This window comes from Limtongia smithiae (assembly GCF_038497785.1).
Source record: "Limtongia smithiae strain NRRL Y-17922 unplaced genomic scaffold V1518scaffold_5, whole genome shotgun sequence".
Taxonomy (NCBI): domain Eukaryota; kingdom Fungi; phylum Ascomycota; class Lipomycetes; order Lipomycetales; family Lipomycetaceae; genus Limtongia; species Limtongia smithiae.
Genome location: NW_027117626.1, coordinates 206,868 through 233,296, shown reverse-complemented (window position 1 = coordinate 233,296; position 26,429 = coordinate 206,868). Strand labels below are relative to the sequence as shown.

Below are 26,429 nucleotides of genomic sequence, written 5' to 3'. Positions count from 1 at the left end.
ATGATCGCCTCGTCTGACAGGGTTTTCAGTGGCGCCTGCGCGCTCCACTGCAGCGTACGCCGGCTAGAACTTCCACATGCCCTACGAGCAGCAATTTGTGTCATGTAGTGTGTACTATACATCAAAATCTTAAAATGAAATGCTCTGCAAGTCTACCTCACACTGTCGCCGTCACGGCTTGTCCGAAATTCCCATTTGTCCCAGCTCCCTCCGCTGCCGCAGCAACACTCTGTCCGTCCCCGCGTGACAGGCCAAAGTCCGTTAGCACTACCTCGTCGTCCTCCTCCGGCTCCTGCACTCCCGTCCGTATTCCCAGAATCTCCAGCATACGCGCTGTCGTGCCGCCAAACATGATCACCGTAAGCACAACCACAACGAGCACAGTAGCCCGCAGCGCGCTGGCGTTGTCGCCCTCGAGCCCGGCCGCGAGCGCAACGCCGACGGCCCCACGCAAACCGGCCCAGAAGAGCATAATCTGGTACTCGGGGGATAGCTCATTCTGCGCAGGCGTGCCCGTTGCCCTGCTCTTGGTGCGGCTTATGAAGTTTAGCAGCCGAGAAAGAGGGAACACCGCCGCCCAGCGCGAAACGCAAACTCCAACCTGTACCGCAGTTAGCCAAAAGACTTTGCTGGACTGCACAATGTACATACCATTGTAACGATGATCAGCACCGGCTTATATACGAGTTCAACCTCCGTGAACAGCGATAGTCCCAGGTAGATAAAGATGAAATTCTCAGACAGTTGAGCCAGTGTGTGGAAAATCAGCTTCACGGCAATCTGAGTCTGTCTGGACATATTGTATAACGCATACTGCTTCAGTGTGATACCACAAAATAATAAAGACACAATCCCTGACATATGGCATCCGTTGGAGAAGAAGTAGGAGCCGTACGCAAACAGGATAATCAAGCACGTTTCGATCGACGCCATATCGCGGACCTTCGTGTAGCGCAGAATCAACGCCGTCATGACACCGACGATGGCACCGATCAGCAGCGAGATCGTGAATGTCATCAAGAAAATCCAGATTCCCTGGAACAAACTGCTGATATCTGCAGATTCGCCGTGAAACTTCTGGGTGGTCCTGCCTCAGTTAGCACTATCAACACAAGCCAATCCACAACTGGAACATACTCAAACATGACGATAGAAACCGCATCGTTCAGCATGCTCTCTCCGAAAATAATAGCGTACAGCCGCGGATCGACCTTGTACGAGTTGAAAATCGATAAGATAGTGATCGGATCCGTTGCCGATAGCGTAGCGCCGACACCAAGCGCCGTCACAAACGAGATATTCAACCGCTCTAACCCGATAAATGCCCAAATGTATAAAATGCACCTGCTCTTATCAGCACTGTCATCCTACCGGAATACAGCAGCACAACTCACCCTAGGACAACTGCTGAAATAAATGTTCCAGCAAATGCAAATGTCAACACGGTGCCTATGTTTCTGTATAATTGGCCCTGCTCGAAATTAGATTCGATAACAGCAGTTCTCGGTGAAGGGTGCACATACCAAATGAAGTTCATAACCGCAACTCAAGATAATCGGCGGCAGCAGCATATTGAAAAAGTACGACGACTTGAAAGAGACGGCATCCTGTATATAATTCCCCGGCGCAACTCTGATTATTAAGCCAACAATCATTCCTAGTCATAAGCACTTACTGGCAGTCATCAAATTCAACTAGTGTAACATACCTGCAAAGATTGACACGACTGTTTCATGAACAGCTTGGATCTTGTGCGCTTGGAGATAATAACTCGTCCATAACGATCCGATTAGTAGCGCAATCAGGATGAACAGCGCCCACGAAGAGTACAACTCTTCTTGTGAAGGGTCATTGATTTCGCCATCTAGACAGAGAGTCAGCACCATTCGGTTTTAGAGAGGAGGAGCCCCTTATATTTTGCGTACCTCCAGGAATCCCCGCAAAATCAGTATCGCTGTCTCTCGTATCTGATCGCAGTTAACACCAAAGACACACAGACTGGCTCGATATGACGAACATACAGAGGTTAAGTAGCGTAATCGGCAATCCTGCTGCCATTGTTACGAAGACCTATAAATCATATAGCGGAGGTGTAGAGGACGACTGGCACGAGCTGCTATTTGTGGTAGATGTCGGCTATGCGGTCTTTAACGTGACTAGCAAACAAAGATTCCCGCAAAAATGCTGGTTCTCGCAGACTGGTGCGGAACTGGCTATCGAGTCAGTCGAGGTGGTTTCCTCAAGTGAAGGACGTATCGCGGAAACACAGCACACGTTGAACGATGGGATGTTGTAGCAGAATGCGCGGGCCGCACGATTCTAACTCCAGCAATGTCGCAGAGATCTATAAGGGGCCCGTACTTTCAGGGGTCGCACGGTTCATCGAGATCTGCGCACACAAGCACCTTAATTGTCAGCGCGCGCCTCAATTCTCGATAACACCGCGGGGATCTTTAATCAAGCGCACCCACTCCGAACGGCTATGTCAGACAAAGATACGGAGGGTCGGTTACCGCTACTGTCGTCAGATGGCGCGGCTACTCCCGAAGTCGGCAGTTCTGCGAGCACATCGGCAGACTCGACGCCGCACAGCTCACAAACCCACATCTCACTCTCGACGGACGCGATAGACGACCTGATCCTGCGGACGCACGTCGAGGAGGAAGCGCACTTCGAGGATGATTTTGGCAACCCAACACGGTCGCTAAAGTATGTATCGCTGCTGGCGTTGCCGATTGGCGGGCTACAGCTCAGTTGGTCAACGGAGTTCTCAAACGGCACTGTACGTTCATTGTCTGATACTCTCCTGGCTGCTAACGAATTTCTGACACGCAATTCGTTCTATAAAGCCGTTTCTTTTATCATTGGGGATGTCCAAGACTCTTATGAGCCTGGTATGGATCGCGGGACCACTTTCAGGCGTATTGGTGCAGCCTGTGATCGGTCTTCTCAGTGATTCCAGCACATCTCCATACGGTCGCCGGCGCCCATTCATGATCATCGGCACGATCTTTACCACAATCAGCTTGTTTATGTTGAGTTGGTCGAAGGATATAGTTGCGGTTTTGTTTGGCTGGCTACAAAATCCTGCGGTGGGGATTACGCAGATTCTCGCCGTGCTGATGGTCTATCTCCTGGACTTTTCGGTCGGAACGGGTATATCTCAATTGCTATTGCTCTGACGGAGGGAATGGAACTGACAGCGTTGACGTGTAGTGCAAGCCAGTTCACGCGCGTTCATCGTCGACAACGTGCCGATTCACCAGCAACAAACCGCGAATGCGTGGGCCGCTATCCTGACCGGGGTTGGCAACATCATCGGATTCATTTTCGGAACAATGGATTTACCAGACCTGTTCCCGTTCCTCGGAAACACGCAATTTAAAGTCCTCTGCGTGTTTGCGAGTTTGGCGCTAATCTTGTCGGTCGGATTCGCGAGCAAAACCATCCACGAGCGAAATCCCCGAATGGACGTGTAAGTATACGATGACCACGTGAGAACTGTTGAGCACTGCTGATTAAGGATTTGTCGGTAGATATCTTCGGGATCGCGCAACTGGCCGATTATCCGTGAGGGAATATTTCAAAGAAACGTTGAAAGGCATATCGCGACTGAGCCCGCAAGTCCGACTGATTTGCGACATTGAGTTCTTCGCGTGGATTGGCTATTTCCCGATGTGAGTGCAGTAGGCGAGTTTAGTTTCGGCTCGGATATCGTTTGCGCAACAGCCAAGACTAACGGAGTTGCACAGGCTGTTTTACACGACGACCTATGTGGGCGAAATTTACTATCGCGAGGTGCTTGAGAGCCGGAGAGAGCAGATGCTGCCGCCCCTGACGGACGAGGAGTATGATTTGCTATGGGAGGCCGCGACACGGTATGCGAGCCGTGCACTTTTGTTATACTCGCTAATGTCGTTTGTGGCGAACTTGATTCTGCCAATCATCATCACGCCGACATATTTGCACCCGGAGCTGCAGCAGGAGCAGGCCCAAGCAGCAGCGCAAAAGTGGCAAATCAAGTGGCTGACGTTGCCGCGATCGTGGATGGCGTCGCATGTGTTGTTTGTGGCTGCAATGATCTCCACTTTCTTCATACGCACGGGCGCACAGGCTAGCGTGATGATCATGATTCTCGGGATCCCATGGGCGCACGCTTTGTGGGCTCCCTTCGCGCTGATTGCGGAAGACATTGCGCGTGTGAAATTACTGCTGCCGCAGTCGTCGTTGTCGCCGTTGGCGACAGCAAGGAAGGCTGTCAAGTACGAGCACGAGGCCGGCATCATCATGGGCGTGCACAACGTGTTCGTGTCACTTCCTCAGGTATGACCAGTCGCGGGGCAATCCCAGAACGAATAGAAAGCGACCCAATTTTGCTTTCTATCCATCCACTCGTACGGAAGTCCGTTCCTCGTGCTAACCAAAATTATGACATCTGCAGGTTTTGAGCTCCCTCGCCTCGAGTGTGTTGTTTAAATTCCTGTCGAAGCCGGGCCGCGGCGAGGAGAACGACAACAGCATCGTGTGGATTTTCAGGCTCAGCGGTCTCGGCGCCCTCGTCGCGGCGTATCTGAGCACGAAGATTAAGAACCCCGATGAATTGCGCGTCGAGGACGTGTTTGCGGATTCCGACGACGGCGCGGAAGACGACAGCGCTGACGGTGCTCCGGCGGAAACGTTGGTCGAGTGAGCTAACCGCGGACGGGCGTGGCGCGACCGCACGTGTAGGGCAGGCTGAGTCTTTTTGGGGGATAGCGCATATTTGGAGCTACTGGTAACGATGAAGTTTGTGTGTTTCTATAGAGAATTTGTGCTTATGAGTGTGGTTCATTTACTGTGCAAACGCTGTTCCGTGAGCAGTAACGTGCTTATTTTTCATCGGCGATGTATGACACAAGTGCGTGTCGACATGTCGCGGACATGAAACGACACGACGGCCGATATGTGCTACCAAGCCGCAACCGGGATATTAAAGAGAGCAGCCACGCCGAAAGGGGAATAGAACGAGAAGATTGCGGAAGCTGAACACGCGCAGAGGGACGGGGGAGGCGCGTGCATGCATGCTTGCTTGCTTTGGGCAAGGGGTGCGGAGCGTCCAAACAAAGTGGACCACGGTGCCTGCGCCTGCGCGAGAGCGGCCGTCATTGCTGCATTCGCGGAAGGAGCTTGCAGCGCACGAGAGGAATGGCGAATTCAGAACAAAGGAGCCGTCTGCGGATTGCCGGCGGTTGACAAGGACAGCGGAGCGCGCTGCTGCCGGCGCGGCCGGACGACTCTGCGCACAGGGGAGAGAGCACGACGAGGACCGGCACTGGCGAGAGCACACGGGTTGTCAAGCGGCATGTCCAGCTTCTCGGTCTCTCATCGGTCGAATATACTTTCTAAAACGCACCTATTTTGATCCATATTTCTTTTTCCATCTATTTCTAACGGTCGTGGAATTTCCCACGATCGCACGTAGAATCTGTGGTTGCGTGCCTGCGAACTTGGGGCGATGTCCGGCTGCGGGCACGCGTCCTGCCGGACGTCGCCACCAGTCTTCCTCGCCAGGACCACTGCCCTGCCAGCACAGTGTCGGCCGGCGCCGAACCAGTAGCAGCGCCGCTGTAAGCAGGCAGTGCGCAACGCAGACGCCGTTGCTGAGGAGCGACCCGCATGCAGGTCCCGTGCGCGGATAGTGGAGAACTGCCGGTTTGGATCGATTGCGGGACGAACCGAACGCGGTGTGAGCGGAGGCCGGGCTGAACCGAGCGCAGGGCAGAACCTCTGCGAACCGAGTCTGGCAGCCTGCTTGCTCGCCGGCCCCAGCCAGCGCACACATTGTCACCGCAGTTTTCACGGAACGGCTGGCGAGTGTGTCCGCGTTGTACTTGCCCTGCTCCTGCTCCTGCTCCTGCTCCACAGTCAGCGCTGCGCCCTCACGGTCGCGGTCGCGGGCAGTGCGACCGCACGTGCTTCTACCTCGGCTCGACTCGACTCGCATTTCATATGCGTATCGCGCGTGCGTGTCGCGCGTGCGCTCCCGGCGCATGCAGGTCGACACCGCGCTGCGAGCGCGCAACTGCGCGAGCTCGCCGTGGAAGAAGTGTGGCTGACGCATGCCTGGATGTTTTTGTTCTTCCATGCGTATACGCCAGTAGCGCCAGCGCACATGCCCGTCCTCCTCGGTCTAGGTCTGCGCTAGCCCGGAACAGCGCGCTGCGGTTTTTGCCTGGCGGAGGGGCGACGTGCGACAGCGCGGCCTGCCTGCTATTATCAACTGCGATCATGCGATATCGACTGTATCGATCGCCCTGTAGACCGCCGCGCGTCGTCGGCGTATTGTCAGACGGGCGGACACGCGTGACGGACACTGACAGAGGGACGCCTCTGGCGGCGAGCTGCCGCGGGCACGCGCTGCCCGTGCTGTCTACGGCGGCTGCGTGGGTCCGCCGGGGCATATGACCAGACCAGACCGAGCGCTGCATGAGTGGTCAGAAGGGTCCACCAGCGCAGAAGGGCTCAAGAGTTCACAACCGCCCTAGCGCTGCGCATCATGAAGAGATATGGCTGGGCGGAAGATGTGTCAGGCTTAGTTAGTGGAAGTCTGAATTTCGCCCAGGAACCACGATCCCAGGCCGGTCGGTCGGCCGTGCGCCGCAACGCGTGTCGCGTCGTGTCGTGTCGCGCAGGAAACCTACCCCGGGCAGCACTGCGACGACGCCGCGGGTGTATCTCGATTTCTCGAGGAGGCCTACCCCGGCAAGAATCGGAACACAGGGCGCGCATGGGGCGCGGCCAATTTCAGCGAGCAGGATGAAAAGGGGGTTTGCTGCGAGTCGCGGCGGGGCCACGAGCTGTCGCCACACCTCCGCCCGCGACCAGCACAGCAGCGCGACCCTGCGGGGGAGACAACAGACAGCAACGGCGCAGGCGAGAACGCAGCACCACCGGCGCGGTGCTTGTTTGTTGGGCTCGGTTGGGACAGCTGGTTCGGAGCAGGTTGCGTCGTGATTTTGATGGTTGTGCGCGATGGACGGGATCGACCGAAGATTAAAAATCCCATCGATCAAGAAGTACGTGCTGCAGCGTCGTAAACACGCTATATGCGCAGTCGTCCGGGGCCGCCCTCTCATCGCCGCTGCACCGCCTCGGTCGCGTCGACGACTATTTTCCTCGGTTACACGCGCCCGTCTTTCGGATCCGCAATTTCACCGACTGCTGGCCCGAGATTCGCCAGCCGCTGCAGCGCACCCCGTTTTCATGCTTAACCGACCGCCTGCAGGCCCTGCCGCTTCGTCACACCCTGTGCTCTCCCAGCCGCCGTCCGATACCTCAACCGGCCACATGGCCGACGGGCCCCACATTTCCGAGTCATGCAACTGCTTTTAACTGATGCTCCTCCGAAAGCTTCGTCGCCCGCAGAGTCGCGGCGAGAGCGGAACGCGTCCGTACTCATGCCCTCTAATTCGTCATCCCATCGCCCGCCCTGCAGAAGACCCTTCCCTCTCCACGCACTCAGAAAACGCCGCTCACCATATGCACGGACAGCCAGTCCTGTTCTAGCAAACCAATTTTCATCTAAATTCCACCAGACATGAACAACAAAAATTAAAACGAAATGCTAAAATGTGAAAAAGCAAATGCTTCAGCAAAAAGCAAATTACCAGAGCCGTCCGACTCCGCCGCCATTTTTTTTCGACACCCTCAGCGCTCGGCGTTCTAGAGCTCTGTGCTCGCTAAGACGTGTCCTCTAGATCGCCTTTGGCTCGCCGGATCAACACCTTCCACCTGTACCGCACCGTTTGCCCGTCGCGCTTGTTCAGAATCTGCGCGTACTCGTTGAAGTCTTGCCGCGGCAGCGTCCGCAGCACCATGTCAACCTGCGCCGTCCGTTAGTGCGTGCACCACGGACACCTACAAACTGCTCTTACCAGTCTTTTGTCCTCTTCGTTCGTCCACGTCGAGTTTGGCGCCTTCCGCCGCTTGGGCCTGACGACCTGTGTGTCTGTAGAATCTTCGTTCTCCTCCGATGTAGGCGGCGCGGTCGAGTGTGGCTCGTACTCTGCCGCTTTTGGATGGTATCCATGCGGGTCGCTCGAGTGCGTGTCTTGGTAGTACGAGCTCGCGCGGTAGTACTCGTAGGTGGACAGCTGCTGAGACGATTGCCCCGGCGTCGCTGCCCGCGACGACGCGGCAGACCAGCCCAGCGACGACACCGGTGCATGTGGATGTTCGTGCGTTGCCGGATACGCGCTCGTATCGTACGTGTAGTTCGCGCCGTCTTGATACGACCCGTTGGCCGGGAGGAAATGCGCCGCCGACGAGTATGGTGGCACTACCGCGCGCACACCCGGCACGGGCTGCTGCTGCAACTGCGGATCAATCTGCAGTTGCGCGTGCGATGAAGGCTGCGTCTGCGTCGGCTGCGGCTGCGCGTATGGAGAGTACCGGTCGTGAGGTCGCGAGCGGTAGTCGTGTCCCGCGGGCAACGTGTCTGGCGCGCGCTGATACGGCATCGAGTTGTGCGAATGGTAGTACGGCCTCGGTCGCATAATTTGGTCGTAAGACGGCGGCGGCACGGCGGTCGCCGGTGCCGCAGCCTGGCCGAACGGCTCTTCGAGCTTCAGACGCTTGTTCGCCGGATCCGCGTCCCACGACGGCGCACGCTGCGGGCTCTGCGCAGCGCTGGAGAGGGCCGGCATACTGTCCCCGCGGTATCGCGTCGCGAAGAGAGATGCTGCGGGTGGTGGAGGCGGCTGCTGCTGCTGCTGCTGCCGCGGTGGTGGTACAGAGTCAACCGACGTGCGTGCTTCGGCCGGACTCGTCGTCTTGGATTCAGTCTCTAAAGTCACCGTGTCGGCGTTCTGATCCGCCGTCTGTGACGCTTGGCCAGCCACATTCAAGATGTGACTAATGTTCATAGAATCCCTTGCCGTTGGAGTCCCCAGTGAATAGTCGTCTGCTGAGCAGTTGCTCGAGATCCAAAGGATGTCCGGGGGACAGGAGCGAGTGACTAGTATCCCGACACGCTCAATTGAGTGTGGATTACGATCTCATATCATTCCTGACACGCTGGGTCGATCTGGTGATGGTCAGCTTTGCGAGCAGAACAGCGGAAGATGCAAGCTCCTAGCCCGAACACCACCGAGGAGGGGGAAAGGTGGGCAGACTGTCACAGTCCGGCCACAAAACAACGACCAAGCAGAGCAGACAGACAGGTAACGCACCTACGGGGCGGTTGGACAGGCAGTCGCGAGCGGGAGACGTGGCGACGACGAGGCGGGCGTGGAGAGGAGAAGTATGCGCGGCGTGGTGGCAGGCAGGGGCTACGCGCCAGTGCGCGCACTAAAATAAACATAACCGGACGGAATTTTCAAGAAACAGAAGCGCGAGAAATACCGCCGGCCTGCCGGAGAATCCCCGCCCGCGGAGAGGCAGCAAACGGCATATCGCAGCGGCGCGGCGGTACACGAGGCCTCCAAAAAAGTGTCAAAGAATAAAATACCCCTAGCGTGTCATGCAGGCAAATTGCCAATTCTGAATCCGCACTGGCCCCGCGCGACATCCTGCTAATTGCGTCTGCGCCTACGACCGCTCCCGTCGCTGCGTCCGTCGTCTTGAGTTCGGCGTTTAGCAGCCCTCCTCCTGCCTGCGAGGCTGCCGCCGCCGTGCTCCGCCATGCGCGATGCACACCGCGGCGCGGTCTGTGTCGCGCCGTGTCGACGCCGCTTATGTCACTCGCGCGATACCGAGTCGCACTAGCGCCGGGTGCGCCGCGGCGACCTAACCCTGGCGCTGCAAGTGCAGACCCAGAGTTTCGCATCGCTCCAAACACAAATCGCCGGACTGCGCGAGATTAAGTTTCCCACACGCTAAACTGTATTGCAGAGTGGTACGTACTGCGCAGGAGGTATATGGCTGTGGTGCCCACTGGGCCCCGCGGAGCGGCTGAACAGCCCAATTTCAAGGCTGGCGCGAAATTGCAAGGGCGGCTGCTGCTACAACTGCTGCGGCCTGCCCTGGCGACCCGGGGCGGTTATCTGATCATCTGCGCAAACCCCTACGTCGATTGCACTCGTCAACCTCACGCGGCTTGACCCGAGCACCGCGACAAGCCTGTAGCAGCAGCACTGCAGCAGCCTGCTCAGTGGACAGCCTGCAACATGTCGCAGTGTCGCTTGCCGGCAAATCTAGCACGGGTTTTGGAATGCGCAGCCCGCGCTTCTGCTGCCACGCTTTTCTCCCGAGCCAAATGCAGGTACGGGCGGTTCCAGGGCGCGGGGCCCGTACACCGACAAACGCGCTCGACACACCAGCTGAGTTTAATATTTGTCCTCCGTTCGACACGCCCCGCAAGCCGCAATGTTGTTGGCCAAATCGCGCTCTGCACGTCCAATCTCGGTGCCGCAGACCGATCCCTTGCCGCGGCGCCTGCGCCCAGTAAGTGGTGTCGTGAGCGCCCTCTAGCGCACACAGCGCGCAGGAGTATCGCACGATGTCGCCGCTATGCTCAGCGCGGCAGCACGCAGCCCCGTCGCGGGGCCGGCGACGGTGGACGCAGCAGAGGGCTGCTCGTTGCGGGCGCGAACAGTCAGACTGTCAGCCGCCTCGAGTCGAGCCGGTCGACACGGGCGTACGCGCCGTCTTCGCTGCCTTGCTTCCACCGCGCTTCTTCACAGGCCACGCGCTAGCGAACAGGCGAGGCCTGCACACAGCGCAGCCGCCCTGACGTCACCGCACTGCACCCTGGCAGTCTGCCTGCTGGAAGTCCGCCGCCAGCTTGCTCGCCGCCTGCGCAAGGGTTGGCTGCGCGCCTACGCTAGGGGTGCAGAGTAGTGCTGTGCGGTAGTGTCGTTTCGCAGGGCGGCTGCGACTGCCTCGCCGCTGCCGTCGTCGCCTTTGCCGGCAGAAGACCCTGGCGCGCAGTCTGCGCGCAACTCGACACGCTTGCAACACGCGCTGCAAAACTCTGGCGTGGTCTTACACGGCGAGCGGTTTCCCAAAGTGTTCCACAAGTCATGGCGGCCAGCCCCAGTTTAGCACCGCCAGCACCGCGCATAGCGAACTCGTCCACGAGGTGTCCCGACTCCCCGGTATCGAACGTGCAACGGTTGAGCTAACCGGAGACGGAGAAACCCATGTTCGCCGTTCCACTTCGCTAGCTTCCCGCCCGCACGCTCAGTGCGCAGGCAGCGCTATGTTCCACGCGCAAGAACCGGACGATGTGATCCGGTCCAAGGCAGCACCGCCGGCCCCGGTTGCGCGCGACGCTGCAGCCCAGGCCAGCGCCATATCTATCGTCCTGCCAGCAGCAGCGCATGCCCAGAACTCTCGTGGCTGTACGTTTTGCCGCCGCAACCATTACACCCCGGTCCCCTGATCACGACCTCACTTGCCACCGCCCCCCCCCCTCCCCCACATAAAACAGGCCGCCAGACATGCCCAGCGACCGGCGGCGTACGGGCCCGTCCAGCCACGCTGCCCGCGAAGCCTGAACTGTGTTAACGCATGGCGGAATCGAACATGCGCGGACGCTGACGCCACTCCTAAGGGCTGCGTACCGGTGCGTGCGCAGCTATTAACAAGGTCCACGATAGCTCCTGTGAGCTTGTTGCCAGCACATACTGCGCATATACCACATGGACAAGGATTTCCCAATCTCCATGTTCCCCGCCGCTGACGCGGCGACCGGCGCTCATGGGACCGCTGCGGCCCGCGCAGCGGAGGGGGCGGTACAGCTCTCAGAGACGGATTTGGCGGAAATCATTTCCGCTTTCATGAAGGACGACGATACGCCCGAGGGACGTATGTTCCTCAAGTCGCTCGATGCCTCTGCCGACGACGAGAGTGGTTACATCTCGGGCAGCGGCAGCGTCACCGGCGCTGCTACGGAAGAGATTATTGCGCAATTCGCGCCCTCAAATGATGACACTGCCACCACCTCAAGCAGCGCCGTCACGCGGCGGCACGTCGACGAGGTCGTCGAGCTGCGTGAGGAAATTGAGATACTCGCTGTTGATGGTGAGCTCGACGACGCATCGGACGAGTCGTACTCGACCTCGATCATCGATTTTGAGGAGGACCCGTACCAGCCACTCCGCGAACACATCGCCGTGATCTTCAATTTTGCCAGATCCATGGATTTGCGCTCCGACCGTACATACGCGCGCAGCATCTCCGGTGCTCACGGCTCGTGGACGCGGATCGGGCTGATCACGGTCAAGGACCAGCTGCTCTCGCCATGGGTGCAGGGATTCGGCATGCGCTTCCTCAAACTTGCGCTTGTCCCCTGGTTTGGCGGCGCGTCTCGCAGCGGCAAAGCCGTGGGTGGTATGCATGTCTCTGGCCGTCACGCCCTGCGATTGTCGCACTAACGAGATCTCTAGGCTCCATGCGAAAATTCGTCAAGTCCTTATTTGGACCGCTATTTTACATTCTATCCCCCAATCCCCGCAGGCTGTGATACATCCTACACTCCTGTACTGTACATATATGCAACACAAAACATCATCTACTCATGCTCTTACCAAAACCACCATGTTCTACTGACTCTTATTCCACCCCACGCAATCATCAAACTTCACCAGCACGCCGCCGAAGATATCCAGCGCGCTGCCGTACGTAAGATCGACCTTCCCGCCACTTAACCGCTCCACCAGCGCGAGGTCGTCGATGCTCTTTGCGCCCCCCGCGTAGGTGGTCGGGATAGGTGACCATTTGCTGAGCGCGACGACGAGGTTTTCGTCGATACCACGGCAAAGTCCTTCGACGTCTGCGGCGTGCACAAGGAACTCAGAGCAGTACTGTGCCAGGAGCTCGAGGGTTTCTGTATGAGCACAACAGTTAACCAGTACTCCATCAAATTTGAACAACGCGACACATACCTGGCGATATCTTGGTCTCCGTCAGTGTCTGCCACTTGTTCATAGCAACAATCCACTCCTCCCCGCGTCGCCGACAGCTCAGGTCAATCACAATGCGCTCTTTTCCGACTTTTGCAACCAGTGCCTTCAGGCGTTGTAGATCCAGTCTGGCGTTCGGGAAGAGGTAGGATGTGACGATGACCTGTGAGGATGGTCAGCGTAAATGATCGGCATCGTGTCGGAGTACCGGTGTAATCACCTTGTCAGCGCCTTTATCTATCCAGTACTGCGCATTATCCGTCGTGATTCCGCCGCCAATCTGCAATCCGCCTGTAGCACACTCGTCAGCACACCATCCCACACCTCCCCTCTCCTATTGAGAACCTACCTCTCCACGTCTCCAGCGCTTCCGCCGCCGCCTCCTCGCATCCCGGTCCAAGCTTGATCACATGCGTACCCCGTACATCGTTATCCAGATACAATTTCGCAAAATGCCCCGCCGAGTGCGTCGCGACAAAATTTGTCTTAAGCGCCGCGCCGGCAGTGTCAGATTCCGAAAGCGTGCCGCCGACGATTTGCTTTACTTGGCCCGCGTGGATATCGATACAGCCCCGAAAACGCGTCATCCTTTGTGTGTACTGTAGGGAGGAGAAGAATCGTCAATGTTGTGGGAGCGTGCCAAGGTGTACGTGCTTCCACTTCAGGTTCTCCATCGTCCCTATGGTCACGTGAATGATTACCCCTGTACCCAAAACCTTAACTCGTACGCAAAACTTCTCCCTCTAAATTATTTCATCCATCAGCGATCTCGTCCGGCAAGGACAAGCTCTCCACGGCTAGTTCAATCAGAGTTTCTCCAAGGACAACAACGAAATGGGCGAATCTGCAGCTGATGTCATGGCGAAGTTACGCGCTATGAAAGCTGCCAAAGCGCAGAAGTCAGCACCACCACCACTATCGTTGGCGTCGTCACGACCAGCAAAGAAGCAAAAGATGGATGCCGCGGCCGCTGTGATGGAACAGCTACGACAGAAAAAAGCAGCCGCGGCCGCTTCTGCTGGTGCTAGGAAAGGGACATATAGTGTACAGTCGAAAAGAGTGGATGGGTTGCGAATTGTGGATCTTGATATGGAGGATGATAGTGACGAGGAAGCCGAGGATGGTAATGGTGATGATGACGACGACCGATCAGACGACGATGACGATAATATTAGCGACAACGACGACGACGACATCAAATACAGCGACGATGACGAGGAGGAGTTTACCGGAATTCACGACGGGACTGAGACTTCTGAACAAGACCATGCCCAAGAAGACGAGGAAGAGGACGACGGGCCTGTCGTCATGTCATTCGACGGCAGCAAAACGCAGCGTGTCTCCAGCAAAGCGTCACCACGCCTACAGTCCGTCGTAAGTATACCACCCCCTTCGCAATCCCCCGCCACAAGAGCTCACATGACAACACAGACCAAAGTCTTTGACGACTCCATCGCATACGCCATCGACAAACAGCGAAACCGCGCTAAAGACAGTACCACTAACGAACAACCCCTAAGCGCGGAAGCCATGAACCTCAAAAACGACGTCGCCCTCCAACGCCTCATCACCGAATCCCACATCCTCTCTGAAGCAAACCGCAAAGAAGGCTCATACTTCTCCTCTGCCTCCGCGTCCTTCGACCCGATCGGCAAAGCAAGGCTCAAGACGCTCAACGCGCGAATCGACAGCCTCGCGCTGCAATCTCGCGCGCACAATAAAGCGAAAAAGACAGATTACTACTCGCTCAACCCACAGGCGCTAGAAGATGCGCAGAAGGAGAAGTTTAATAAGCTCAAAATGCCGATGAACATGCGCAAGGGCATGCTCCATACGCAAGCGGCGCGGCAGACGAAGTACGAGGCTAAGGCGCGCGAAGCTGGAATCGTGCTCCCGGTCAAGCCCAAAGCAACCAAGAAGAGTGGCACTTCTCAACGGAAACCGCAGGACCGCGCGCCAAAGATCCAGTCGGTGGGAAGATTCACCAAACAAGGACTTGTCGTGAGTAAGAGCGATATCGCAAGGATCAGCAGCAAACGGAAAAGACGATGAACTCCCCGCGATGATTTAAATTAATTGTATACAAGTGGAGGTTTTCAAAACAAAAACCCCGTCTTATCCCAAAGTCGTACATACTACAGCCTTTTGTATCAAACTACTTCATTAATGTCTGTAGGCGCACAAATGTAGTTGGAAGCTACGCCGATCGAGACACTAACACAGCAGCAGCAAGCTATGTGATCAAAGCAAACTTATAATCAGCCGCAGAACCGCGCCTAATCGTCATCCTCGTGACCCTAAGCAAATTAGTAACTGTAAAAAGAAGGTCAAACATTGTGAATACACACATGCTCAAATAGGTAGTTGGCTGCAATCTGTTCGTCCTTGTCGCATGCAAAGTAGGCCTGGATCACAACCTGCCTCTGGAATCCAAGGCTGCAGAGCTATACCAAGCATTATTAGAACCTCGACTACTACTTTTAATGAAGTTAAAACCTACCCGATCGATGGCGGCCGACTCTTCCGCAGTAACCTCTATCTGGAAATCACCCCCGCTGTCCTCCTCAATGCCCTCGGTCAATAGCCGAATGAAGTCGTCGGGATTTGACTGAATCAGCGCCGCGAGCTGTGGGTTCGACTGCACAACCTGCTGCAAAATTGGCTGCAGTAGTTGTGGCTGCTGGCGGATCAGATCCCGCAAGTGCTGAAACTGGCTGTTATTGCGCAAAAAATCGAGACTCGCGCCGCCGCCGACAGCGGGTTCGGGCGTTGATCGCTGCTGCGTAGCCTGCGCCGCGGCCTCAAACAGGTTCAGACCGGTGGAGGATGACTGAGTGGGCGCGACAGGCTCCTCTACAGCGGGAGAGGCGATAGCGACAGGGCTAGGCGCGGCGGCAGTGGCAGGCGAGACAGCGTCGGCGGCGGGCGCAGCTGGTCGAACCAAGTGTTCGGGGATGCCCTAATGAAGCGGATGAGCAAATGTTACCATGCTCATCAAAAAGTGGGATATTACCGAAACTAGGTACTCGATGGCACGGAGAGGGTTGTTAAACGCGGCCCGGAGCGCGCTCTCGGCCTGCTCCCGGCTATAGCCCATCTCCAAGATACGCTCAATGGCAGCGTCTCGAGCAGATCCAACCGCTGATTTCGTTAGTCTCGCCGAACAAAGTCACAGTAGTACAAGAGAGTGAGCGTACAGAAGGCGCTGGGGTCATTGAAATCAGACGGCCCAGATGAAGCAGAGCTGATTGGCGTCGGCGTAGCGGGCGTAGCGGGCGTCGCAGGCACAGCGGCGGCGACAGGAGCTGGCGCGGCAGCGGGTGCAGCAGGCGCCGGTGCAGAGGGAGTCGCGACGGGTGCGGCAGACGGCGCAGGTGTGGCTGGCAGAGCGGCAGCAGGAGCAGCTTTCCGCTGGAGGCAAAGCAGAGTCAGCGGCTGTTGTTGATGTGAGCCAAAAAAAAGGACAAGAACCGACCTTCGACACCATGCAAACAATGAAATCAGTCTCCTTGATGTTGTATGATTCAACGGTCCGGTCGTCGACCAGCGTCTTGCCTGAAAAATCCAGAGTTAGCAACGATAATCGATCATCACCACAACAAAAAAAGCCGACGAACCTGAGTAGATAAGCAGCTGTTGGGCCGCATCCCAGCCCTTGTCCTTCTCGACGATCTCTTTCACCTTGGCGATCTGGAGTAGAATGTCAGTTCTGCGGCAAGACAAGGCGTCCACGCCGATGATTCTGTCTTCTAGAATGCCCCCACACTGCCTACTAGGACCACAAGAGCACTTTCACGACGCTTCGCAGAGAAACGACGCGAGAACACGACTCCGAAGCGCCGTACGCGCGGCGAGAAGGCCGCAGAAGAACAGTACACAACAAACGACATACCGTGTCAGTGGGCTCGACATCGACGGTCCACTTCTGGCGTTTAATGTCTCTGAGAGTGAGCTGCATTGTCGGCGAAATGTAGCGCAGCACGGAGGGTGTTGTGGGAAAATGTGACGGTGATGATGGGAAATGGGGAGACGGTTGCTTACTGTGTGGGCAGCGCACGGCTGCGGTGGCACAATCATGCAGCCGCGCGACGTTTGTGGCGTGAAGTCGCGTGACGCGCGGCTGCTTCGCCTGCCAACTCGCGACTTCCCATGTCGCCACCTCCATACCGTCTTCTTCCCGCTTCCACCCCCGGCGATGTTCTAAGCGTGGCACTACAGTGGTTTGTTTGTGGTCTGCGTGCTAGTGTGATTTTAGCGGCCAATTCCAGTGGCAAATCTTTCATAATTCAGTTAACGAAGACGCGATCGGTTCGAGCCGGCCAGCCGACGACATATGACACAGACCGCTTACGCTCTACGGAAGCTCCTCTGCTCTCAACCTGACCTCTCGATTCAAGTGTTTTGTTGTGTTATACTTGATAGCCTGTCTACTAACGTGATATTATTTTGAGTTCTGTTGTCGGTGTTACAACGGTGTTTAAGATCGGCGTACAGTACCAGGCACGACCATGGTGAGCAGACTGCAGCGCTGTGGCAGCTGTTGAGCGGGATTGCTTGATGACGGACAATCAGGACGCGTTCTGTTCCGCACTCGCCACGGTCTCACTACCGCACCGCGTTTTCCGGCTCAACAAGCAGCTTCTGAGTGCAGGTGTGTCCACCGCGGCGGCGACGACGACGACGACGACAGCTGTAGTCACGTTTTGTTTTGGTCTCGGTCTTGCGGGACCGCCTCTTGTCTGCGCAGTGCAGCGCATCCCCACGAAAGCAGTTCAAGGACTTGTCGTGGATCTCTGTTAGTTAGTCGTAGAATCAGCGGCGGTGTCCCCCGTGCCAGTTACTCACTTGCGCCGGAGAGCAGCCGTCCTGGGCCAAAATCTTTTTCTGTCCTGACGTTGTCGTGCACTATCCCGCTCCACACAAGCACGCATGCGCACATCCCCGCTTCCTCTTCCCGCTGTGCTCCCTCGTCGCCACACTTGCCACCCGCAGCACCGCGCTGAACTAATTCCCGCCGCGAATCTCTCTCGGCGGAGGCCACACCAGTCGAGCGCACCGCATCATGACATATGATGGATCCGGCAACGGCGACTCGTTGGCGAATTCCGACACGCCGGTGAAGCTCGCGAGCGAATCTCCACCGGCAGACTCAATCGTACGCCCGTCTGCATCTTGCCACTCCACCCAGCATCACAGCTTCGACTGACTGTCCTGCAAACAGAAGACAGAACATCTGTCCGCCTCGACTGGGCCCCAGACAACAATCACTAAGAAGGGAAAAAATGGCGTTTCGACTGCCATCACCCCGCAGCTCTTCCTCGACCTGCCGTCCAAGACCGAAGAAGCGCTCCGCACATTTGAACTGCTCGAGTCGTGCACGTACGCAAACAGAACTCTCGGCGAGTCCGGGCAAGAGGAGATTATGACCTGCGATTGCAAGGAGAGCTGGGGTATTTTTGCGACCTTGTCCGATATGGGACGCGGAGTGTTATGCTAACCGCCCTGGATAGATGGCACGAATAATCATGCTTGCGACGAGCACTCCGACTGCATTAATCGATTGACATCCATAGAATGCGTGAACAATGACTGCAACTGCGGCAATAACTGCCAGAACCAGCGGTTTCAAAGGCGCGAGTACGCCAACATTGACATCATCCAGACCGACATGAAAGGCTACGGCGTGCGCGCAATGTCGTTTATCCGCGCCGGCACCTTCATCTACGAATACATTGGCGAGGTCATTGACGAAGGTAAATTCCGGCGCAAAATGCAGCAGTACGATGAGGACGGTATCAAGCACTTTTACTTCATGATGCTTCAGAAGGGTGAGTTTGTCGACGCAACGCAGAAAGGATGTCTTGCCCGGTTTTGCAATCACTCGTGCAATCCGAACTGCTTTGTCGACAAGTGGGTAGTCAAGGACAAAGTCCGTATGGGCATCTTTGCTAAGCGAGATCTTCTGCGAGGCGAGGAAATCACGTTCGACTACAATGTTGATCGCTATGGCGCACAGGCGCAGCCGTGTTACTGCGGTGAGCCCAACTGCATTGGGTATATTGGTGGCAAGACACAGACGGAGGCCGCGCCGAAGCTGTCGCAGGCGCTTGTGGACGCGCTAGGTTTGAGCGAGGACGAGGACGACTGGAGCGTTGCGGTGCCGAAGCGTAAGCGGAAGCTAAAGCCGACTGACGACGAAGAGTATGCAACCACGTTGCCGACGCGTCCTGTTCAGGAATCAGGTGTGTCCAAGATTATGAGTGCATTGGTTCAAAGCAAAGAGAAGTGGCTGGTCAGCAAGCTATTGCGGCGTATCGATATGAGTGATGACCTTGCAGTGCAGCGGCGTGTCATGCAGATGCATGGTTACCAGATCCTGGGCTCCATCCTGAAGGAGTGGAAAAGCGAGGAAGATATTTCCGTGCTTGTGCTTGAGATCCTATCAAAGTGGCCACGCATGACGCGCAACAAGATCTCGAGTTCAAAGATTGAAGGCACGGTCAATGACATATCTACGACGGCCACCAACGAGCGTGTACAATCGCTATCCAAGGCTCTGTTGTCTGAGTGGCAAACCTTGGAGCTTGCGTACCGTATTCCGCGACGAGAGCGGCCGGTGGCTAGCAAGTCTGAGAAATCTGAAGCGTCGACTCCGGCTCCAAAGACCAATGGCGGTGATGTATGGGCCAGTGCAAAGGAGGCAGCAAGCGACGGCTGGAGCACGTCAATGACGCATGACACTGACAAAGCTTCATGGCGAGATAACTCATCAGGATGGAACGATCCGGCAACAAGCAATGGCGGGAGCACGGTACGACCGTCAGCTGTCGGCACAAAGTCATACAGGTCCCAACCGCAGCGCCAGAACTTTTACCGCATGAATACGAACAGCACTCCAGCTTTGCCATGGGGCTGGGCGAGTGCTGAGGATCCGACTGGTAAGACTTACTATTTTAACCGCGCGGAAGGCAAGACGCAGTGGGAGTTTCCAGAAGCGGAGCTTATTCTGCCGCCGCCTCCACCTGTATCTGTGGCGCCAACACAGCCGGAGAAGCTTGATTTGCAGAAGATTATCGATGATGCGAACCGTGTGATTGCGGAGAAGAACAAGGTCGAGACGACCAAGACGGGAGCCGAGACTGGGACGCAGAAACATGTGACGAAGAGTAGCAAGTCGTCCTCGGACGGCAAGCACAGTGACGTTAGCCCGGAGGTCAAGGTCACAAAGCTCGTAAGTGTGTGGGTTTGTATATGATTTTGGCTAGTACTAACAGGCTTACCGTTTGCGAAATACGTGCCGAATATTGTCGCGCGGTATGAGAGCAAGATCGGGCACGATGCTGTGAAGAAGCATGCCAAAGACGTGAGTTTTGTGCTCTTATGGCGCAGACTCGAGCATATACTGATAGTTTACTAGATCACTAAGATCCTTGTCGAAAAGGAACTGCGGCCTGGGCACATACCTAAGAGCACGTCGGAACTATCGGAGGACAAGAAGAAGAAGATCAAGATGTTTGTGACGACATATATGGACAAGATAATCAAGCACAAGCAGGAGAAGGACGCCAAGAAAGGGTCGTAGTCTGGAAGAATTATATATCCACTAAGAGTTTGTATATTAGTTGTGTTTGAATAGAGAGTACTCGATGCTGGTGAATCAGTGCTGTGCAGGTGGACTAATATCGGGAGTGGCACGGTGGCGAACTTGTCGGGTCGGCGGCACGCGATAAGATGCTGGATCTGGGGCGTCCAGTGGGGCGGTGCGGCCATTGGCTATAGGCCGTTGGAGCCAAGGACGTGATAGGAAGGGTGGCACCGGGCGAGATCGGCGGCGGCGCAGTTCAGGAGGCGAGAAAGTGAGACCGCTCGTTTCTTTTTTTGTCACCTGTCCTCGTCTGCGGCGACGCGACGGCGAGAATATAGCGTGATATTTCGCACAGAGCACGCAGGGGCGACGAAGAAGGGCTTCGGGAACGCTCGCGGAAGCGTGCCCTGAGACACAAGAACGTCTTCCGCACTGCACCAACGCGCCGGGTCCTTCTTATCAGCTAACTCAATTCACCATGCGCTCGTGCTAGTGCACGCGTCTACCTATAAGTGTTCTTTTGCCTCCGCCGCCTGCCGCTCCGTCGTCGCGCTCAGAATTACATCACAATGGGCAGCTCGATCACTCAAAAGAACATCGTCCTCGACATTGGTACGCTGATCTCTGCGTTCTCGGCCAAGGGCATGTCCAGCTAACGCGACTCTCGTCCACAGAAGGGACGGTGTGTCCCATCTCCTACGTAAAGGATGTTATGGTGCGTCCTCAAAATCCGCTCTGCCCGCTGATCCGTCACAGTTGCTGATCCTATTACTCTAGTTTCCCTACTTTCTCAGTGAACTCCCCTCCGTCCTCCACCGTTCCTTCTCCTCTTCGCCCCCGCCAGACCTGCAGCCTTACATCGACGACTTCGCGCCCTCCGTGCGCACCTCCTTCGAATCGCTCTACGCCCACATCAAGGAACTCACTCTCACTGACCAGAAAGTCTCCGAACTCAAGGCGCTCCAAGGATACGTCTTCCGCCAGGGCTTCAAATCCGGCGTCCTCAAGACACCTCTCTTTCCCGACGTGTATGAGGCATTCCGGCTGTGGACCGTACAGGCTACGAGCCCTGCCGAGCGCAAGAATCTGTATATCTACTCCTCCGGTTCAGTCGACGCGCAGATCCTGTTCTTCTCCCACACGGAGCGCGGGGATCTCACGCGTGTGATCCAGGGATACTACGACACTGTCACCGCTGGAATGAAGTTCGAGCCGGATTCGTACAGCAAGATCGCGGATAGTATCGAGCTCGACGGCGACCGGAGTAACATCCTCTTCCTCAGCGACAACGTCCGGGGTATGTCCTGGCCCTCCGAAATTTATCTTACAATATTGACCTGTTGCAGAAGTCGAAGCGGCGAAAGAGGCGGGCCTCGAAGCATTCATCGTCGACCGGCCAGGCAATGCAAAATTGACTGACGAAGACAAGGAATACCACCGCGTAGTCACCGACTTCACGCAACTGCTTTGATGAGAAACAAGAAAACTAGTATTGGTACATGACTGGCGTTCTTCCTTCATCAATATGAGCTTGATCGTCAACATATTTAGCTTACAGTGCGTATGATAACCAAGAACAGAGCTAGAAAAAAATTTATATACACAAGATGATCAGTCGGTGTGATTTCCCCATAGAGGCATCGTAACGAAGCACGCGCGACTATTTCCATCTCTAGATGCAAAGAAGATGTCTAAAAATGTCCTCACATCAAGGTACGCTCACGTGTAGGTCTCGATCAGTGTATCTCGCATGGAGCCGACAATTGCACCCTGCTGTGCGTCCTGCAGCTTGAAGATGCTCTCGATAACACTCAGCTCCGGCGCCGTGGTGTCGAGACCGGTCACAGCGAGCCAGTCGTTGACGACCATGCCCGCGCCGACAACAGCGGAACCCCGGTTCACGCTACCCGCGACAAGCGGGACTTGTAGTAGCGATGAAAGCTCGTCCTGGTCTTGTATAGACGTCTGCGGGTGCACCAATCCGCCCTGGTTGCTCAGCGCGCAATACGAGCCTACGAGCACATTATCTGCGATGGTCTGGCGGAACACCTCGACGCCAAGCACATCAGCTATTAACTCCTCCGTCTCGCGCTCGATGTCAGGGTGCACAAGAGCGACGTAGTCGTTGCAGCAGATCACGTTGCCGAGCGCGGATAATCGTTCCTCGACACGCTGGATGCGTACGCTGTCCGGCAACGAGTTCCGCAGATGCTGTAGCTCCTGGTCGGTGGTAGACGTTGGCACAAGCAGGCCTCTCCGGTTTCTGCTGTCCGTTAATACTGACACTCTCAACTAATCACAAAATAATATACCCAGCGGTCAGGCGGCCGATAATTCGGGTACCACCGATGGTAGTATGGCAGATCGGAATGACATCACCAAGCTCCGCCTCTAGCACACTGTAGCACAATCCACGTCAGCAGACTGCAGACACGTCCTAGCACAGCCTCTGGTACAAACCTATAAAAGTTCTCCGACGAGCCAACAGCAACCAGCGAGTATGAATTCGTTAGAGTGGCAAATACGCCAATCCTAGATTGCCAGAAAACGTCAGTATCGGCAAGTCTGGCCCGAACGTCTCGACGGGAGAAATGGTCCAGAAGACTAATTCTCGCGAATGACGGCTATAGCGACGGTGCTTACTCGTTCGAGTTCTCAAACTGAATAGCCAAATGTTAGCACTTTATCCTCCGTGGTCACCGAATAAAGTGACATACTTGAGCGCGAACTGCCATGATCAGAAGATGGTACTAAGGACGGGTACGGGAATGACTGTAAAAAGAGATACGAGGTGGAGGAAATGCGGATAAACGCGTGAACAACGCGTGGACAGTAAGTGCCGCTGGACTGAAGAACAGACACGAGAAGCGGGTGCGGATCAATTTAAGCAACGGTCACAGTTCGTATCGCCAAAATTTTGGCTGGATCTCTTGTGGAGTTTCCGCTTGCAAAGGTGCTCGTTGAAGCACTACGCTTGCGGCACAACTGTGCGGCAGAAGTGTGCGCGGCTATGACGTAGGATGTCTCGAACTGGGCAACGGCAGCGCACCACGCGATTGCTGCCGTTAGTGCCCCACCAACTTCTGCGTCACACTACATCGCCGGCTTTCAAACGATCGTGAATTACTCATGCCAAGCGGGGGAGGCTAGGAAGCGGGCGACAGAGGCGCAAACCGCAGCGTTGCTGGGCCGCGCACTTCATTCTCTCTGTGCTACGAGACATGTCTGTCGTTCATACGCTGAGCGCCTTCTCGACCGCGTCCGCGAGGATGTCGGCGTGCGTTTCCTCAAACACAAGCACTGCACAAATGCGTTAGTAGTGACTCTTCTACCAATCCCCTGACATGATGACATACTTGGTCGCAGCCGCACAGACTTCTGTCCACAACCGCCAACGTTCACACCGAACGCCTTCATGTCCACCAGGAACTTGTTCCGCGCCTCTGTGCTCGCCATGTCCCACGCGATGAAGGTACCCATGTTCTTTCCACGCAGACTAACCATCTTGTCTGGGTATTTCTGCTGTACGGCTTCCAGCTTCTCGTACAGATACTTGCCCACGCGCGAGACGTGTTCGACCAACTTGTTCTCACGAATCTCGGTGATAATAGCTCGGGCAATGATCGCCTTGGACGGGTCTCCGCACCACGTATTGAACTGCCGGAACGGTTGCTTGGGCCGCAGATCAGGATTGCCGTAGTAGTAACCGGCCGCCTGCATCTTCTTCGAGAATGTCACGATGTCGGGCGGCGTATCCAAGTCCCAGTGTTCGTGCGCCCAGAATGCGCCGGACGCGCACACGCCGGTCTGGACTTCGTCGACAATCATCAAAATTCCACGCTCGCGCGTGATTCGCCGTAGGTTCTGAAAGAAGAACGGCGTGGCGTGGTTGTCACCGCCCTCGGACTGTATTGGTTCAATAACGATGGCCGACACACGAAACTTCCATTCGTCAAGGACTGCCTCTAGCTCCGCGAGACACTGCTGCTCTTCCGCTCTGTTCTCTGCTGCATACTGGTCTAACGGATATCGCAGCGATGGGAATGGTGCTTTTGGCCATTTGAAGGCTGGAATATCGAGCTTGTGAATCGGATTCGACCTCGTGGTCGACAGGGACCCGAATAATCGTCCGTGAAAGCCTCTTTGGAAGGATAGGATCGCGATATCAGGAGCACCAGGCGCTTCGTTCTCCATTGCCGAGGTTCGCTCGGCCTCGGTAAAGTCCCCTCCCCCGCGTTGTTGTAGACGGTGGTACATGAACGCCGCCTTGTAAGCCGTTTCGTTTGCATCGCTGCCCGACATGGACGTCCAGACCTTGTCCAACCCCCGAGGCGCAACAGACAAAATCCCTTCCCGGAGAATAATCTCGTATTGCTTGCTTGGAAAGCACGCAAGCGCAGGTCGATTCACGATTGCATCGATCATGTCCGGCGACCGCGCTGCCTCAATCAGCTTGGGGTTATTATAGCCCAGCGAGATAGACGCGATCTGCGCGTAGACATCAAGGTATAAGTTTCCATCGACGTCCGCGAGGTAGTTGCCGATGCTATTGCAGTAGTCTGCAACAAAATACGCCGCACCTGTGTCGAACACTTTATCGAGCGACTTAAGCTGTTCTCTCGACTTGGGTCCCGGGAAGGGCGTGACGAGCTGCGGCCGCGTGGGTTCGTTGGGGAAGTACTTCGACGCGATGGGGGCGCTGACGGAAGCTGTGGGCGCGCTCACGACGGATGATCTGAGCGTATGCGCGGCATGCGTGTGCGCGGTCGGCAGGCTGGCAGACGTCCGCTGGATTAGCGAGTTCCTCATGACCTGTACTCTCAATTCGTACGCAGGACCAGATCAAGAAGAAAAAGGCAGAGGACGCACGGGAATATATGAGCGAGTTAGTGAGCTGCGCTCCAAGGCGCGTGCGGCGTCCCCAACGGAGCCGCACCGGATGCAGTGACAGCGCCACACTTCCCTATACCAACTAGCTCAGAAGCACGAGCCATAAGTGTGTAGCGGCTAATGCCCCAAGCGGGTGTTTGCGTGAACCTTTTCAGGCAGCAGTGACGGCGGCCCGGCGTCGTGACTGCGCCTTCTTCGTGCTTTTCAGCACGCTACCATTTCAGGCCCCCTGCACCCACAGTTCTCAGTTCTGCTGCGTACACCTCTTCCCCACACGTTGCGCTCCGCGATTTGCTCCGAGGTCCTGCGCATTGTGCTCCTGTCAGCAACTCACTGTGTGCGTTGCTGGTGGAGCTGTCGCTTATCTTACTCTGATCCTGAGACGCCGCAGATCGCCAAGCGAGTTGAGCTTCTGACCATCTGGCAACACTCTGCGCGGGCATCATCATACCGGGTGTGTAGCTGGAAGTTCTGCTGTGTTTAGAATTTAAATCTGTTGCGAACGAAGGATACGCACAACAGACAGGGCCGTATCATGTAGCGGCATGGTCGCGTGCTCATTCATGCGTGATACGTAGGTAGTTTACACATACCCAGTCATGATGTGTTTTGTTGATATTGTGTGGGATGACAAAGCGCATGTTCTGATGAGCTTCTTGAATCGCCAGAGAATGCAGCATGCACTGTAGACTTCTGCTCGTAGGCCTGCAATGGCCTTAGTCTGTGTTGGTCCGCCGGTCTGAAATAGCAACTCTGGGTTGCACTGCGATACTATCTGGCAAGCTAGCTGCGGAAATAAATTTTAGTCGCGAACTGCATGGCTACTTTGTTGCGGTCGTGGCCGACAAACGCGTCGCGACACGTCGTCACGTGCCAGCCTGCGGCCGCAGAATATCTGATGTATTCCCTTTATTTTATGGCGAGTAGAATATACCGGAGGTTTGCAATGATATCGCTAAATTATATCAATCACTTTGCAGCTTGCTGCGCGCGCATCGTACGGGTGTGGTCGGCTCGTTTGCAAACGACAGCCCGCAAACCACGTCAAGACTCGTGCTGCTCGCGGTTTC

General features: G+C 56.0%; 12 protein-coding genes across 12 annotated transcripts; 6 read left to right on the top strand and 6 right to left on the bottom strand.

Moving 5' to 3' along the window:
* Positions 1 to 82: 82 nt before the first annotated feature.
* Positions 83 to 2,292, bottom strand: V1518DRAFT_415760 (Cation/H+ exchanger). Its single transcript, XM_066903889.1, has 8 exons — positions 2,022 to 2,292; positions 1,926 to 1,967; positions 1,709 to 1,864; positions 1,524 to 1,657; positions 1,395 to 1,471; positions 1,138 to 1,344; positions 652 to 1,087; positions 83 to 601 (listed from the first exon to the last, which is right to left on the bottom strand). The coding sequence occupies exons 1-8, from the start codon at positions 2,056 to 2,058 to the stop codon at positions 158 to 160; spliced, it is 1,533 nt and encodes a 510-aa protein (XP_066759750.1). The 5' UTR covers positions 2,059 to 2,292; the 3' UTR covers positions 83 to 157.
* A 190-nt stretch (positions 2,293 to 2,482) lies between these two features.
* On the top strand, positions 2,483 to 4,819 carry V1518DRAFT_450323 (major facilitator superfamily domain-containing protein; the record flags this gene model as incomplete). The annotated part of the gene is made up of 6 exons (XM_066906508.1): positions 2,483 to 2,782; positions 2,850 to 3,156; positions 3,217 to 3,475; positions 3,537 to 3,677; positions 3,753 to 4,323; positions 4,442 to 4,819. 6 exons carry the CDS (start codon positions 2,483 to 2,485, stop codon positions 4,688 to 4,690), a joined length of 1,827 nt encoding a protein of 608 aa, XP_066759749.1. The 3' UTR covers positions 4,691 to 4,819.
* V1518DRAFT_415750 (uncharacterized protein) lies at positions 4,808 to 5,839 on the top strand. The gene has a single exon (XM_066903888.1). The coding sequence runs from the start codon at positions 5,061 to 5,063 to the stop codon at positions 5,676 to 5,678; it is 618 nt and encodes a 205-aa protein (XP_066759748.1). The 5' UTR covers positions 4,808 to 5,060; the 3' UTR covers positions 5,679 to 5,839.
* A 1,810-nt stretch (positions 5,840 to 7,649) lies between these two features.
* On the bottom strand, positions 7,650 to 9,002 carry V1518DRAFT_250691 (uncharacterized protein). The gene is made up of 2 exons (XM_066900998.1): positions 7,914 to 9,002; positions 7,650 to 7,862 (listed from the first exon to the last, which is right to left on the bottom strand). The coding sequence occupies exons 1-2, from the start codon at positions 8,901 to 8,903 to the stop codon at positions 7,719 to 7,721; spliced, it is 1,134 nt and encodes a 377-aa protein (XP_066759747.1). The 5' UTR covers positions 8,904 to 9,002; the 3' UTR covers positions 7,650 to 7,718.
* A 2,525-nt stretch (positions 9,003 to 11,527) lies between these two features.
* V1518DRAFT_415745 (uncharacterized protein) lies at positions 11,528 to 12,500 on the top strand. The gene is made up of 2 exons (XM_066903887.1): positions 11,528 to 12,312; positions 12,369 to 12,500. Exons 1-2 carry the CDS (start codon positions 11,622 to 11,624, stop codon positions 12,443 to 12,445), a joined length of 768 nt encoding a protein of 255 aa, XP_066759746.1. The 5' UTR covers positions 11,528 to 11,621; the 3' UTR covers positions 12,446 to 12,500.
* Positions 12,383 to 13,521, bottom strand: V1518DRAFT_415743 (uncharacterized protein). Its single transcript, XM_066903886.1, has 4 exons — positions 13,234 to 13,521; positions 13,105 to 13,175; positions 12,867 to 13,047; positions 12,383 to 12,808 (listed from the first exon to the last, which is right to left on the bottom strand). The coding sequence occupies exons 1-4, from the start codon at positions 13,469 to 13,471 to the stop codon at positions 12,525 to 12,527; spliced, it is 774 nt and encodes a 257-aa protein (XP_066759745.1). The 5' UTR covers positions 13,472 to 13,521; the 3' UTR covers positions 12,383 to 12,524.
* A 124-nt stretch (positions 13,522 to 13,645) lies between these two features.
* Positions 13,646 to 15,064, top strand: V1518DRAFT_415740 (uncharacterized protein). Its single transcript, XM_066903885.1, has 2 exons — positions 13,646 to 14,258; positions 14,316 to 15,064. Exons 1-2 carry the CDS (start codon positions 13,719 to 13,721, stop codon positions 14,934 to 14,936), a joined length of 1,161 nt encoding a protein of 386 aa, XP_066759744.1. The 5' UTR covers positions 13,646 to 13,718; the 3' UTR covers positions 14,937 to 15,064.
* On the bottom strand, positions 14,912 to 16,966 carry V1518DRAFT_415737 (uncharacterized protein). Its single transcript, XM_066903884.1, has 8 exons — positions 16,777 to 16,966; positions 16,502 to 16,574; positions 16,360 to 16,439; positions 16,082 to 16,295; positions 15,898 to 16,025; positions 15,385 to 15,843; positions 15,233 to 15,328; positions 14,912 to 15,181 (listed from the first exon to the last, which is right to left on the bottom strand). The coding sequence occupies exons 1-8, from the start codon at positions 16,840 to 16,842 to the stop codon at positions 15,161 to 15,163; spliced, it is 1,137 nt and encodes a 378-aa protein (XP_066759743.1). The 5' UTR covers positions 16,843 to 16,966; the 3' UTR covers positions 14,912 to 15,160.
* A 980-nt stretch (positions 16,967 to 17,946) lies between these two features.
* V1518DRAFT_437715 (uncharacterized protein) lies at positions 17,947 to 20,466 on the top strand (the record flags this gene model as incomplete). Its single annotated transcript, XM_066906334.1, has 6 exons — positions 17,947 to 18,039; positions 18,196 to 18,334; positions 18,395 to 19,573; positions 19,709 to 20,119; positions 20,159 to 20,247; positions 20,302 to 20,466. The coding sequence occupies 6 exons, from the start codon at positions 17,947 to 17,949 to the stop codon at positions 20,464 to 20,466; spliced, it is 2,076 nt and encodes a 691-aa protein (XP_066759742.1).
* A 252-nt stretch (positions 20,467 to 20,718) lies between these two features.
* V1518DRAFT_415724 (HAD-like domain-containing protein) lies at positions 20,719 to 22,088 on the top strand. The gene is made up of 4 exons (XM_066903883.1): positions 20,719 to 21,081; positions 21,144 to 21,184; positions 21,247 to 21,766; positions 21,816 to 22,088. Exons 1-4 carry the CDS (start codon positions 21,039 to 21,041, stop codon positions 21,938 to 21,940), a joined length of 729 nt encoding a protein of 242 aa, XP_066759741.1. The 5' UTR covers positions 20,719 to 21,038; the 3' UTR covers positions 21,941 to 22,088.
* Positions 21,936 to 23,360, bottom strand: V1518DRAFT_415723 (uncharacterized protein). Its single transcript, XM_066903882.1, has 5 exons — positions 23,187 to 23,360; positions 23,113 to 23,129; positions 22,930 to 23,001; positions 22,782 to 22,868; positions 21,936 to 22,732 (listed from the first exon to the last, which is right to left on the bottom strand). The coding sequence occupies exons 1-5, from the start codon at positions 23,202 to 23,204 to the stop codon at positions 22,189 to 22,191; spliced, it is 738 nt and encodes a 245-aa protein (XP_066759740.1). The 5' UTR covers positions 23,205 to 23,360; the 3' UTR covers positions 21,936 to 22,188.
* On the bottom strand, positions 23,361 to 25,335 carry V1518DRAFT_415718 (4-AMINOBUTYRATE aminotransferase). Its single transcript, XM_066903881.1, has 2 exons — positions 23,826 to 25,335; positions 23,361 to 23,769 (listed from the first exon to the last, which is right to left on the bottom strand). The coding sequence occupies exons 1-2, from the start codon at positions 25,276 to 25,278 to the stop codon at positions 23,702 to 23,704; spliced, it is 1,521 nt and encodes a 506-aa protein (XP_066759739.1). The 5' UTR covers positions 25,279 to 25,335; the 3' UTR covers positions 23,361 to 23,701.
* Between the last annotated feature and the right edge of the window lie 1,094 nt (positions 25,336 to 26,429).